A 14467-nucleotide genomic window follows, 5' to 3' on the forward strand; every position below is an offset into this window, starting at 1 on the left:
GCCCACCCCCTTCAACTCCTTCCCTTAGCAGGAAATTTCTCTGCAGGTTGTAAAACTACACAAGTTTCCGGGCTGCCTGTTGTCACTTCTGCTTTTACAGCAGTTACAGACAGGCAGGAGCAGGAATCTTTTCCCACGCTTTGGGTCGATGTAAACAACAATTACACACCCATCCTGCCTTCTCCAGATGAGGCACCAAACCCAAACCAGCCTGGTTTTCCACCAGTACTCTTGTTCAATTCAGTGTACCCACAGGAGTCTCAGGGCACAACACACAAGTCCTTATACACCGTTGATCAAACCACGCTGTACATGCAACGCTTCCCATTGTGGCCACAGCCACTCCTCCCAGCAACAGCTGCCCAAGCAAATCTGTGCCCAACCAGGGACCCTCAGCAATGTGGGGCAGGCACAGCACCCATGGGGTGCTGTGCACAAGAGTGAGTGGAGGATGCTCTTCCTGGACACCTGACGTTGCAGGGTCCTGCTGCAGATGCTGGGTCTGGTGAGGATCAGCCCTCAGCAATGCCACCCGCAGCCGGTGAACCAAAGCTGGGGGCTGTACCTGGGGAGGTGGGAGATGTGTGTAAAGAAAGGGGAAGAGCTGCACAGGAGCAAGGGAGTAGGATGGAGGGGAGAACTAATCTGTAGTGCAGAAAATAACGGGTGAAAGGGAGTGTAGATGAGGTGGAAAATAGAACCAGATGTTTCAATTTGTGGCTGTGAAGGAGCAGAAAATCCCCAAGAAACCAATTCAGCAATCTCCCCCCCCGCACAACCCTCCATGTCTGACACTCAGGTCATGTTCTTAATTAACCTATAATTTCAGGAGTTGATAAATCAGGTTGTGGCTGAGATTTAAACTGGAACCAAGAAGGGACCTGATGGGAGGTTGTCTTCTGTAGGAGCTCAGTGACATGATGGGTCAGTGGAGAGTGGCAGGATGGTAGGGGGGGAGCACCCAAAACACCAGTCGGTGGCCAGGGCTGGTGGTCTGACGGCTGTGTGATGGAGACCAGGAGGTCTGGAGCTCAGTGGATCAGATTTGTCACCTACAGTCACGTTTGGAGGGGGAAACGATCCAGTTTTGGAACTAAAAATTATGGTTTCCAGAATACAAACAAAATTCATGAATCCTGCAAAAATAAATCTATTCCAGTGGTCAGGCACAGGACCACTGCACACCCTCACATCCAGAAGATACAAGCATCTGTCTGAGGTTAGACAACTGTGCTTGCCCCTCGTTACCAGAAGTCATTTAAAAGTCAACATTACAGCCTGGTTTTCCCAATGCCCTTTAACAAGACGTGGAGGTTTGTACTTGCAATTTTTCAGGGAGAAAAAAAAAAAACCCCAAACAACAAAGACCCTGAACTCTGTTGTGGGTGTGATTAATGACTCGGTCCCTGGCTGCACCTGCAGACTAAAGCATGGCATCCATCAGCAGCGTGCCTGGGGGGTGTGAAGGCAGAGGCCGGCGCTTAAGGAAAAGATCAAACCCCCAAAGCTTATTAAAGCAAACCAGCTGTAAGCATGCCTTGCTCTCCCACCGAGAATGAAGTCTCAGTTGCTGGCAAGTGCTAGGTTTGTTCCGCTTTGCTTAGGGCTGTGTATTTTAGGACCGGTGCTTTTCCAGCTGCCCCATGGACACTGTGGCTAGGGGAATGCAAAGCATGGCCGTGTCCTGCCAGAACAGCCACGTTATAGGAAACAGTATATGAAACACTGTGTTGTCTCATGCTGTATTTAAACTTTTTTCTAGTCCCTTGTGAGAGCAGTGAACATTGTTCCCACATTCCCCCCCACCCTCTGTCACTGAAGACAGTGGCGTTGCCTTTCCACCTCCCCACATTTTTACTACCATCAAACACTGGCAGAAATCATTCAGGATAAACTCTGAGGAAATACAGCCCATCCAACAAGTGATGCTCATGAACAAAGCCCCCCCCCAGCAGCTGCCATTCTCCCCCACACTCATTCACGACACCCCTCGGCGCTGGGTTTCTGCTGAGCAGATCAGCCACGCGATGCTCTTGCCGTGGTGCCTAAGCCCCGACTCCTCAGACGAGGTACTGAGCACTGAAGTTAATCCCTGAACTGAAGTTCATATTTAGACGTGCGGCGGAGCCAAGAGATGCATTAGAGAAGCGTCCCTCTCACTGCCTGCCAAGGGATGCTCGTGGGCCGGCAGCCAGCAGAGCTGAGGACTGCCTGGTTTTTAAATCGTGTAAAGGGCAGGCTCATTCACTTGCAGACTGTGTAGGCTGGTCGTAATGTCAAGAAATGCGTCTTAGCTCCTCTTTGATAGCTGTCTGCAAATTGGCATTCTGCACGCAGAGCTACTCTGTCACTCGCAGCACCCCGTGGGCTTCAGCCCTCGGAGCGAATCCTCCATGGAAAGGATCTGGGGAGCTTTGGATACAACAACTCTGCCTTGTCCCACCCTGCCTTGGTTGCAAGCCTCATTTTTTATGGTTACAGGTAGCAATTCTGGCTTCCCCCACAGAGAATTCACTTGCTTCATATGCAGTCAGTGAGCTCTTTGGCAGGAGTTTCCCTCTGCAGTGTGTGGGTGAACCAGCACAAGCGATTCCCCAGTTCCACTTACGCCTACGAGTCTCTGCAAGCAGTGACTGATGGCAACACACAGTATGATCCCCCAAATCTGTGAGGGCACCATCCTACCTCCCACCTTCTGTGGGCTCTGCCTTCTCACTCCAAACCCAGATACAAACCCAGGCAGAAAAGAAAACAAACAAACCAAAGCTAAACAAAATGTTTAAACTGGTTTCTCTCTTTTAAGGATCTTTATGCATTAGACCTAGAACCATATCGCTACTCCGGAGTGAACCTGACTGGCTTCCGGATCCTCAACGTGGAGAACCCACACGTATCCTCCATCATTGAGAAGTGGTCCATGGAGCGGCTGCAGTCAGCGCCCAAGGCAGAGCTGGGGCTGCTCGACGGCGTCATGATGGTATGAAACGTTTAAACAAAGCAGACCAGAGTGGAAGGGGAGGCAGGGATATTCATTAAGGGCTAAATGTTACCGTTACTGGTTGTTGTAGTAGTAACAACACATCCCAGGTACCTTTCCCATGGCAGGTACTTGCATTCTTTAATAATCATCCCACAAACGCAGCCAGTTCAGCTGGTGAATCCCCTGCTGCCCACTGTTGTGTTACCTTTTGCTGGCCTGGCTGACAACAGATTTGCCAGTTTTGGGACCCTGTGTTCCTTCCCTCCTTGCCCTTCTTGCCAGTAAAAAGATGCCCCAATGCAGGCAAAATTCAAAGGTTTCCGTTCCAGCAAGGGCTGAGCACGGTGGGGAAGTGCCCTGGCTATTTCCCAATGGGGACAAGAAAAGAGGCAGCTGCCATCAGCTGGGTATTGCACCCCTTGTTCAGGCACAGACGGGTTTCTCTGTGCTCGCCTGATGTGCAGCTCAGCAAGTAATCACTGACCTGGGAGGAGAAGGGCTGAGTGCGCCCCAAACCCCGGAGCCCCCCTGGAAAGGGCTCCCTCTCTCTCTGGTTGCCCTCCACAAGTCCTGTTTCAGCTCAGGGCAGGACCATCACCTTGCAAGTTACTCTGCTCAGCCCCAGGAGCAGCACTGGGGACTGGATCCATTCCTATCCCTCAGACAGCCAGGACCTGCCCCACAAGGGCTTGCTGGGCTCAGATCTGCCATCACTGCACGCCCGCTCCCAAGGGCTGGGAGCACAGCACACAGCTAGACTGGGACAGGCAGTCTGCAGAGATTGATGCAGGGAGAAAGAGCCAAAGCCATGGTCAGAGATGGGCTTTGCTGCAGCTTTGATGACTCCTTTTAGGGTCTGATGGCAGCTCTGCTCCGCTGGGTTACTGCTCAGAAGGTACAGCACCTGCTTGCCCATCTGTCTTCCCTGCGAGGCTGTCTCCGACCCCCGTAATTGCTGACTGGCTCCCTCCTTCCTTCTCCCTTTAGATCTGCCAGAACACCCCCGAAGTGACAAAGCCTCCCAGGCTTTCACCTTGAAATTGCTCCTCGTATCCCACCTGTTCTTTTTCCTTTTCCTTAGAGGACAGCCCCACCATCCTCCTTTAGCATTCCCCTTTTCTACAGCACTGCCCAACAGCTGCAGCATCACCTTGCCTGCAATGGTGCTACTGGCTCCTCTCCCATCCCCTGTGTGCCCCTTCAGAGGCGACCCTGCCTTTAGTTGTGTTTGCCTGCTGTCTGTCCCAGTGGACCCCTGACCTCTCCACTTGGCATCACAGTATGTAATTCACCATGAAACAGCTCAGACATGTTCTTGTAGCCCTCTCCTCGAGCCCCAAACACACAAAACCTGTCCCCATGGCTGTGATTACAAAGTCGGGTGCCTGCGCTTCACGCTTGGGTGCTGAGGGGAGGGAAGGTCATGGTGACAGCTGCCAACATTGGAGGATTTTCTCCATGCCCACATCCCGTTACGTATTTGTCCAGTTATTTGCTGTATTATTGTGTTTTATTGTGTTTTATTTTACTGCTGCTACACTCACATCTGGTTTGTCTTGTGAAGCCAGCAAATAATATATTTTCACTAGGAGGACTTTCCGTATCAGAGAGGAAAATAAATCCAATTTTCTTGATCAGTGTTTGGAGGTGAGATGAGGCATCTCAAATTGAATCTAAACCCATCACATTATATGGAAGGGGGAAAGAAAAAAAAAAAAGAGTTCTCCCTAGTTCAAATCACTGAGATACGGGAAGATGCTACAAATCTGTGAGGCCCTGATTTCTGTGACAGTTTGGGTCACTTTGGAAAATTCCATGCCCACAGACAAGGCATTTAACTTCTCTGTTACTTATTTCCCCATAGATAAAATAGTGTGGATGATACGTTCTTGTACAGGGCTTTTTCATCCTCAGACAAAACAGGCTAAATAAGAAAATTCTGTTACTACCCCATCCTACATTTAGAAACAGCTGCCTTCCTTGGGTGATGATACAGTAGTAAATGTGTTTTGAAATAACCAGAACAGACACAGGCAGACAAGTGATGTTCTCACGATCTCCGCTTCCGAGGCAGAGCTGTGATCTGTTAGCCTGAAGAGCCACGCGACACAAGAACCCGCTCGTGACGCTTTGTCACACACACTTCCGTGGTTCTGAGGATGTGTTTTGCATGAGAAGTCAGCCTGGAGGTTTATTCAAGTCTGGTGTGAGAGCAGACGCGTCGAGGGCAAGCTCTTTGGATCCCAGGGAATCCCTTAAGCCTGGCTCTGCTCTCGGAGCGCTGCCGGCAGAGTTGGACACCGGGGAGGTGGGGTGGGTGGTGGTGGACGTGGACAAAACCCACCAGTGTTGGGTAGGGGTTACTCAGAGGGGCCTTCACAGCTTTTCCTGTGACATTACAGATCCCCTGCTGCTTTGCTGTCTAAATGCTTCCTCGCTCTGGTACCACTATCAACACAAATGCTGTTCCCCTTTACTTTAGACAGACGCTGCCCTGTTGTACGACGCGGTGCACGTCGTCTCCGTCTGCTACCAGCGCGCCCCGCAGATGACCGTGAACTCCCTGCAGTGCCACCGGCACAAAGCCTGGAGGTTCGGTGGCCGCTTCATGAATTTTATAAAAGAGGTAAAAAAAGCATGATTTGCAACCATAATCGCTTCCCCCCCAACACCAAACTTCCCCAGCAGAAGCAGGGCAGCCGCTCAGCGCACAGGTACCGAGACACATATCAGAGAGGTTTGGCAGGTAAAGGGGGAGAAAAATTCCACACACACACACCCCCCCAGCCTGGGTAGGTACAACTGGGTGGAAGCACAGAGATACACCAGGCTGCTAAGTTCACCCAGAAAGGAAAACAATCCCCTCTTTGCCTTCCAAAGAGCAGCCACGCAGCCGTGCCAGAACATCCATAACAAGCCGCAGTCTCCCGTGCTGTCGCTGAGACTTGCCCTGGCCTCTTCTTGCGTCACCAGCAGCTGGACTGTGCTCTCTCCGAGGCCGTTTCTTAGCAGAGCAATAGCCGTTTGCCTTTTACAGGATACATTTTGCCTGAGGTCCACAAAGGGCAGGCAGTGCTGCTAAATCCCAGAGGCTGTGCTGGCAGCGCTGCGTGGCTCTGCCTGCGTGCTGAACAGCATTGGCAGAGCCCTGGGTTTAGCAAGGAGGGAGCCAGGGGAGCAAGGAGGCAGCCACGTTCCCTCTCTGTTTTCAGTCATTATGATTTCTCTCTGTTCAGCCCACGTAATTGTTTGTTTGCATCTGGCCCAAGCATGTAAGCAGTCTCGAAGCGCGGGTGTTTATGAGCCTGAGCTCACAGAGGCAGTGCAGCACCAGGAAGCTGCATGAGAGATGCACAGCCCTCCCAAAAGAGCCCCCCCTGCACAGGCATCCCTGCACTCATCCTGCCCCGGGTTTGGCACAAAAAGGGGTCCTCACATAAGAAGAAAATGAAGGCAGAGCTGCAGGAAGACACTGCAAACCTCACTGGGTGTTTTGTGATAAACACACACACACACACACCGATTTATCCTTAAGGCCAGTTTAAACTCATGCATCTGTGACTCTTCACAGAGGATGTTACAAACCTGGCTGCAGAGTGGGATGCGCGATTGGGCTACATTGAAAAGGCTGGGTATAAAATCCCCTAAAAACTTGAAAGAGAAAATAGTACACAGGCAGCCCTTACCATGATTTGTGCTGCAGGATCACCTAAAGACTCCAACAGACCCTGGCACATAAATGCAGCGAGAGCCCAGCCCGGTGCTGCCTGAGCTGCATGGTCATGGGAACGAAAGGAAGAATCATGCCCATCGAGGAGAGAAAGAACTTATTTCTTAATAGGCACTGAAGGGGGTATCTCTCCTCTCCTGCCTCTCTCTGCTTTTCCGTGTTTTGGTCCCTCCTGCAGAAAGCCGCTCCTGCTAGCTGCCAAAAGCCAGTGTAAATAATTTGTTTGGTTGGCTCCTTTTGCAAATTACCCTGAGCCTCACGCTCCGGTGCCTGCCTGTTGTTTCCCTTTCTGGCACCACGTCAGCTCATTGCAGGGATAAGCTTCCTCCCCTGTTGCAATCGGAACACGCGGTAATTGCTTTCTCTAAACTCCTGTGGCACAGAGGGATGCTGCACCGCAGACACCCACAGACACCCGTGTGTCCTCTGCCGTGGGCTCCCCACAGATACCGGTGCTGCTCGCTCCCTGTGCATGCGCAGGCCATGACACTGCAGCATCGCTGTGCTGTCACTCCCGGGCTTGTGCCCACTTGCCAAAGGGCAAAGGGGCCAGGACCCTGCCAGTCCTAGGGAGGCCACCCTCACCCCATGTGTTGTCAGGGTTCATGAAAAAGTGGGGGGACAGTGCCAAGCACAGGGGTGGGAGGTGAAGGGACATGCTCTGCTGCAGCCACCACCTGCCCAGAGGCCAGGACCACGGGTGTTTGGGGCTTGCCTGCAGAGATGGGACTGATGGCAGTGAGATCAGAGCCTGTGGAGGGGCTGCAGGGATGCTGTGCACCCCCTCAGTGCAGTGCCATGCAGCCTCTCGGTGCTCTCACCTCTGGCCCCGCAGTTGGTGCAGGGCCCAGCACACAGCTGCGCTCACTCCCCTGGGGTACGTTAAACACTCCATGTTTTCCCTGGCTCCCGGGGGCTCCGCAGGCTGCGCGTCCCACCGGCAAACCACCTGCATGCCAAGCAAACAGCACAGCCTTCCCCAAAACTCAGGGGTGGTGAGGCTGGGAAGAGACTGTCATTATGCCTCAGGAATTAATGAGGAAGAGCCAGAGGAGTGTATTTACTGGGAAACATGCCAGTCGTTCCCCCCCGAGAATACATTACGCCACCTTCATCACACTGGGATCTCTCAAGCTCCCTCCACTCATAAAGGAAACACATTCATCAGCAAGGGCCGTGCGTGGTCTGAACTGCTCTGGGGAAAGAGCCCGAGTCCCAGCTCTCCACTGCTGAGCTGCGACCGCAAAGCAGTAAACCATGTCAGCAGCATGAAGCTCTTATGGGAGCATCCTCATTGGAATGGATGCTTATAGCACATCCCAGCACCATCCCCAGGGCAGAGCAGGCATCATATACCATGCTGTCCCTTAGTGCCTGCTCTGCTAACACAGCCAGCATCTGATGTTTGGGGCGCGCTCGCCTCCTCGATCAGAGAGATTCATTCTGGTGGTGCTGCAAAGCGTACAGTGGAAAAAGAAACAGCACTATGGCATCATTTTGGTTGAAACTAACCTGGACATCTTTACCCCAAGCTCCTGCTCAGAGCAAGACTAGCCTTCAACTCAGACCAGGTTGCACAGGACCTCACTGAGTCAAGAGTCAAACAATTCCAGGGACTGGGCTCCCTTTGGGCACCAGCCTGTAGAGCGGTGTTGACCCAGGGGTATGACACAGCACACACCCACCAGATTCCCAGGCCCGATTCAAAACAACAGAGCCTGCTGGCGTGGGCAAGCCCTTAGCCTCTTGTGCTTCACTTTCCATGTGAAAGGAAGGAGGGAAGCATTCAGGACATTTTATCTTCCACACACCTTGGAAGCATCAGCAGGTTTGTGCAGAGAAGGATTATTTGTGAGCCTGACTGGAGCTGTCCCAAACCCAGGCTCCCTGCAGCCCAGCATTTATCAGTACTACAAGGATAAATGCAGCACCCAAGGATGCTGTGATAAATGTGGGCAGTTTTCTACCGAGTCATCACGTCCCGCAACAGCTGGTGAACACAAAAGGTGCAAACAAAAAATTGTAGCAAGGACTGCAAAGAGAGTTAAGAAAATCTACAGCTCTGTCTGCAGTCTGAACGGTGACGGAGGTGATTATTAATTAATCGTGCTCTTTGGGGAGAAAGAACAAGTATAAGGACTAATTAAAAGAACATACAGTGGAGGGCAAAAGATTATTTGTGATACCAAGTAACAGCCCTGCTACTTTTTCCTCTCCTCCACAGGCCCAATGGGAAGGATTAACAGGACGAATCGTCTTTAATAAAACTAGTGGTTTACGGACAGATTTTGATTTGGATATCATCAGCCTCAAAGAAGATGGTCTCGAAAAGGTAGGCAGGGTTTCTCTTCTCTGCATGTGGCTCGGTCTAACTCTGATAAGGTGACAGATGGCTGGTGGCCATGCTGTTTCCATGTTTTCTCTGTTTTATATAAAAGGATATTTACTTTGTGGGATTCCCCAGATCCTTTTCCACGCCTGGACCATGACTCACTAGCCCTGAAGCGAGGTGCATGGGTGGGATTAGCTACTCGGTGCAGAAGTGCTTGTGGCACATTCCTTGGATGGTGGATGCAGAAGCAACTTTCCGAGCAGCCATTAACCTCTCCTTGCCCAGGCCAAAGGTGGAAGGACTAATGCCTGTCCCACCTTCACCTTGCTGGGCTTGTTTTTTCCCTGAGGAGGCAGTAGCTCTTGAAAGCATCACCTCAGCATGACCTCCCCTGATGAGAATTACCTGAGGCCTGGAAAAGGCACCCACTTATTACAGCCACAATTTCACAGGAGGTTGCAGTGTGTGTTTCTGTTTATTTTTCTCTGTGTTATCAGAGGGACAATGAGGAAAAGGACAACGTGTGGTTTTACCAGCCTGGCTGGGGGGATCTGGTGTTGTGGCCGTGTTTGCCCAGCCACCCCAAGGCACCACGGCATGGAGGCTGCAGCCTCAGCCCCTCCTGATTAGGGCAAATCTCCTCTGGGCACAGAAGTAGGATGCTGACGTGTAAATCCATTTCTCAGGTGTTCAGGAGGGTTTCACTTCCTTTTCTTCTGTTACTTTACCAAAAAAATAAGAAAAAAAGCAGTATGCACAGTAACAAATCAGCAAAGCCCCTTGGACAGGGGTTTTGAGGTGAGATCAGTTTGTTTCAGAGAAAAGAGAGAGCAGTGAGTGGCCAGGTGAAGAGAGAGCCCAGCGTAGTGGGGAGCTGGGGCCAGCAGCAAGTGCTCCTGGGGCTGTGCTCTCACCGGGTGCCGGGTAACAGCACATGAGGCCACCGAGGGCTCCCGCAGCCTGACCCCTTTGGGTGAGCAGTGCCTGGTCCCTGCTCTGCTGATGGTGTCTTGCAGATTTACACGAGAAATTGGACCGGGGCAGCAAATCCTGTTCTAGCAGAGGCTGCTTCCCGACCTGCCCTGCCGGCAGCTGGGGCTGAGTGCTGAATCCTTAAGCTCTGGGCATGCAGACAGGTCATGCTACGGCGGGAAATGCCAGCCAGGAGCAGAGGGAGGGAGCTTTCAATTAACCATGCAGCAAGTGGCCCCACACCCACAGATGACTTTTGCAGGGAATTAATCAAACCGTGCGGGTGAGCATCCCCGGAGGCAGCAGTCTGATCCATACTCCCCTTCGGAGGGGGATGCATCCTGTGTAATGAAGTTCCCTGGGACCAGACAGCTTGATTTTCCCATCCCCCTTTTTTCCCAGTTTGTTCTTTTCCTTTGGTTGGAAATAAAGTGTTGCCACACTTTCACACCACGGCAGTCGTGCTTCGCTTCTCGTAAAGAATCTCAAGGTCACGGCAGCGCTCTCCTCGTGGGTATTTTTTGGTGTCAAATGCAGAATAAAGAAAACACTTCAAACAAACCTTCAGTCTCAGCTGCCATCCACCAGCCTGCACTGGAAGGAGGCAGGAGAGAAGCAGGGGAAGATGCCACCTCCTCACAAAACCGAGCAGGAAATGATCTTCGTAGCCCAATTTCCTTTTTTTTTTGTACAAAATATTTTGTTTATAGAATCTAAACCAAACCCACCAGGTCCTTGTCTTTCTGGAGTACGGGGGCACCAGCAAATCACCACAGAAAAACATACGAGTGTTTGGATACCACGTGAACCCAAGCGTTTCAGTACAACCACAGTATCTATCTGTCAAGCTATTACTCCTCAGGTGTACTGGAGAATAGCTGGCACCAGCTGTATTTATTACCATTGTGTGTCACACAAAGCCCATAGGAAGCCAGCAAACCTCAGTGCGTGCCTCCAAACAGCCATTCAACTTTGCTCTCCAACAATTCTGAGATTTTACAGTTCCCACTATTATTATTTTTTTTCGAAAGCTTCTTGTCAGCTCTGGAGGGGTTTTAAAGTATCGATGTCAAATCTCAGCTGAAGCTTGGCTTCTGTCAATAGTTAATCTGAAATAACAAAACGCCAAACTACAAACAAATCCCATACGGATTGTGCATTATGTATAATAGCTTCTGTTTGTTGAGCTTTAGGATTGAACTCCTGATCCTTATACCTCCTGGATGTTCCAGGGATTACAGGAGTATTAACTAAACCTAATTACGTGTAGTTTGACTATCTGACTTGCACAGTTCTTTCAATGCACTTTTTTTCTTTTCTTCCCTTTTCCTTTCCTTTTTTATTTTTTTAATATTTTAAACTGATTAACTCAGTCTTAAGTACCACATATTTAATTTTCTTAAATAAATCTCAGCAAGGCACAGTTATCTGAGCCCACATTGCTGCTAGAAAGGGCCTCTTGGACTTGCTTCTCTTTTCCCATGCACAACAATAATCTTTTGACATCGCAGCTCTTGCGTGATCGAAGTGAGATACGTGGGATTGCTGAGGTCTTACCTGAAATATTTAGAGCCTTTCACAAAGTTCATGGAAACTCTTCTAGAATTTATGACTTTTTTTTTGCCAGGCAGCACTGCTCATTACAAAGTCTCTTTTTGGGGCCGCAGTAAAACCGAGTTCTCTCCTTGGACTGTGAAGAGGTTGAAGAATCTTAAAAATAGCGATAAATAAAATATGGGAAGTTCTTGGCTTCCCAGCGGGTTTGAGCTGCCTGCCTTTGGTTTCTCTCTGAGTCCCATCTCACAGTTTGACCCTCCAGATGAACCGTTCTGCTCCCATTTCCGGGGGGGGGGGGGGGGGGGTGTTTTCTCTCGCTGTCAGACTGACTGTATGGCCACCCCGCACCATTTGCTGACAGCAATCCCATATTCCTCCAGCATTCCTGACATTTTATCTCACCCTCACAGTCCTTTAGCCAGTGCCACCTTCAAAGTTCATTCTAAAGCCTCCCCTGCACTGTAGAGATCAGGTTAACAGGCCTAAGAGTTGCCCAGATAACTTGTCTTAAATAGAGGCATGTTCTGCTATTTCTGGATCAATAGACTTCTTAAAAGTTTTAATTAATTTATTAAAATTGACAGTTTGAGGAAAACAGAGCACCTCAGATTGCTGAAGAAGGTGGCTGTGCCCATGCCAAAACAAGCTGGTGGGGAAACAAAGCAGAAGGTGGCCTCATATCTGTGATTATTTTTCTTTTGTTCTGCTTTATCCTTGCCCAGAGTTGACTCTTTTCAGCAGAGTTTGATTGTTTGATCTGCAAGGTACCTTTGCAAACATTTCATTTGGCCCCTAAATTCCAGTCACCGTGGTCTTTCATGGACCTGCATCAGAGGGCAACGTAGGGGTTGTTGGTCATACGTGTTCCACTGGACACACCATAAGCACCATGAGCTGCGAGTGAAGGGTTAACACAAAGCTTCTCTTGAGGTGGTACGAGGTGCTAATTTCAGGTTTGCTTCTGTTTACTGCTGGTGAAAGAAGCAAGCTCCATTTCCCAGGCCAGTAGGATGCTGAGAGCAAGTGAGGGATGAAATCTGGGTGTTCATATGTTCATCTGCTGCTTCATTTCAGGTTGGAGCGTGGAGCCCCTCCGATGGCTTGAACATCACAGAAATTTCCAAAGGACGAGGGCCCAATGTCACGGACTCTCTGAGCAACAGATCTCTAATTGTCACCACTGTCCTGGTAGGAGATTGCCAGCCTGTCTTTTTCCTCCACCCACAAATCTTGGGGATATCTGGTATCCAATGGGCAGCGGTGGGCATGTCAGAGGGCCAGCACTGCCTGCCCCTGATAGCAGTGTTCTCGGTACAGAAGAAAGCAAATACTAAGAACAACCAGAGATGCTGGCTTAGCTGTGACAATCGTGTTTCTATTCCCCTCTTAAGTACATATTTGATAAACTAGCTGAGAGTAATGCCGTTATCCAGCAAACCACGGTTGCTTAACAGGTCTCCTCTGCTTCCAACTGTCACGCTGCATTTTGTTCTCACATTGGCTATTGGATGTGACAAGCAGGCATCAGATCAGAATGAATTTTTGGTTACTATCTAATGAATTATGACTAGTGGCATTGGTTTCTACATGGCTGTATTACACGGCACAGGCTCATGGCATGTCATCAGAGGCAACAAAAAATACCAGCCCTTGGGCAGCGTACCCACAGTTGGGCCCAAGTTATAGTGTGGAAATTTTCTGGCCCTTTTGTGTTCGGTATTTTCAGAGAATATGAAAGTACAGAAGGTAAAGAGCCAGCTGGGGATTTGTTCCCTGGAGCAGTGCGATCCCTCAAAACGTCCCTGCCTTCCCAAAAGGACATGACCCAACAGAGCAGGGGTTTGGATCACAGAAGGCATGGGGCCAAGAAAGTGCCCCGAGAACAGCAAAAGGAAGGACTCGGTCAGGGCAGAAGGGCTGAGACCAAAGGACCTGTAAGCAAGAAGGGAGCAGGCAAAGTGGGAGCCAAATACAGACACAACTGCAGCTTTCCTTGCAGACTAGGTGCTCCTCCTAACGATCCAAATTACCACGTAATATGTGCTCCAAATAGGTATTTTCACTCAAGTCCCTCTCTCCAAGAGTCAGGGACTGGTTTAGCCCATTGTCTATGATCAGTAACACACCTCTTTCACATCTCAACATGCTGGGGAGACTGGAAAAATTCCTTCCCTTCCCAGTCCATAAGTTTTCCACTATGCCACTCCTGTGAGATCCCAACAGGTCGTGCGTACGGTACGGGTCATTCTTACGCTGTGCACGTTAGCAGAGGTGTCAGCAGCAAGCTACAGCTTGCTACAGCTACAGCTACTGAAATGAACCATCACACCGGGAGTCGCTGCAGAAGCAGTAGAGAGATGATGGAGCAGAAGGAACTTCAGCAGTTCCTTCATGTGCATCAGGTTGTTTGTGTTGAGACCCTCCCAGCATCGCATGTGTGCTCCAGCACGATACACACACAGTTTGGGTTTGTGGGGTTTTTTTTCTGTTGTATTTCTGCATTCTTGGTGTGTTCAGAAAGCAGAAACCCAGAAAAGATGCATCTTGCCAGGGGTAAGACCATGGCCAGAGCTATGGAAAGGTCTAGGTCTGGGGTTGTGAGGATCTCTGTGCCTCTAAGGCTACGGTAAAACACAAAGTGATGGAGCCAGGAGAGCCCTGTCAGCCACCTGCCTTTGAAGTGGTTGTATTTTCAGGCAGCATTTTCATCCCACACACTGTATGAACAAATTACATCATGTACAGGGTGATACCAGCTCCTATTAATTGCGCCATTCCTTGGGCCCACACACGTACCGCAGGGTATCTACCTCAAAACCACAGCTGTCCTGCAATTCCCTTTCTTGCAGGAGGAGGAAATGTGCTTAGACCTGAGTTTTGCAATAACTGCATCTCT

General features: G+C 50.2%; 1 protein-coding gene across 1 annotated transcript in view; it reads left to right on the forward strand.

Annotated features, from left to right (window-relative positions):
* Positions 1-14467, forward strand: part of GRIK3 (glutamate ionotropic receptor kainate type subunit 3) — a gene marked incomplete at both ends in the record, with an annotated part of 113288 nt that overhangs the window by 71675 nt on the left and 27146 nt on the right. Inside the window, 4 exons of the mRNA XM_084274322.1 lie at positions 2804-2977; positions 5463-5606; positions 8935-9042; positions 12646-12759. Of these exons, the coding sequence (XP_084130448.1) occupies positions 2804-2977; positions 5463-5606; positions 8935-9042; positions 12646-12759 (540 nt within the window). The remainder of the gene's footprint in view (positions 1-2803; positions 2978-5462; positions 5607-8934; positions 9043-12645; positions 12760-14467) is intronic.

Source organism: Gallinula chloropus, assembly GCF_964237585.1.
Source record: "Gallinula chloropus genome assembly, chromosome: 22".
Taxonomy (NCBI): domain Eukaryota; kingdom Metazoa; phylum Chordata; class Aves; order Gruiformes; family Rallidae; genus Gallinula; species Gallinula chloropus.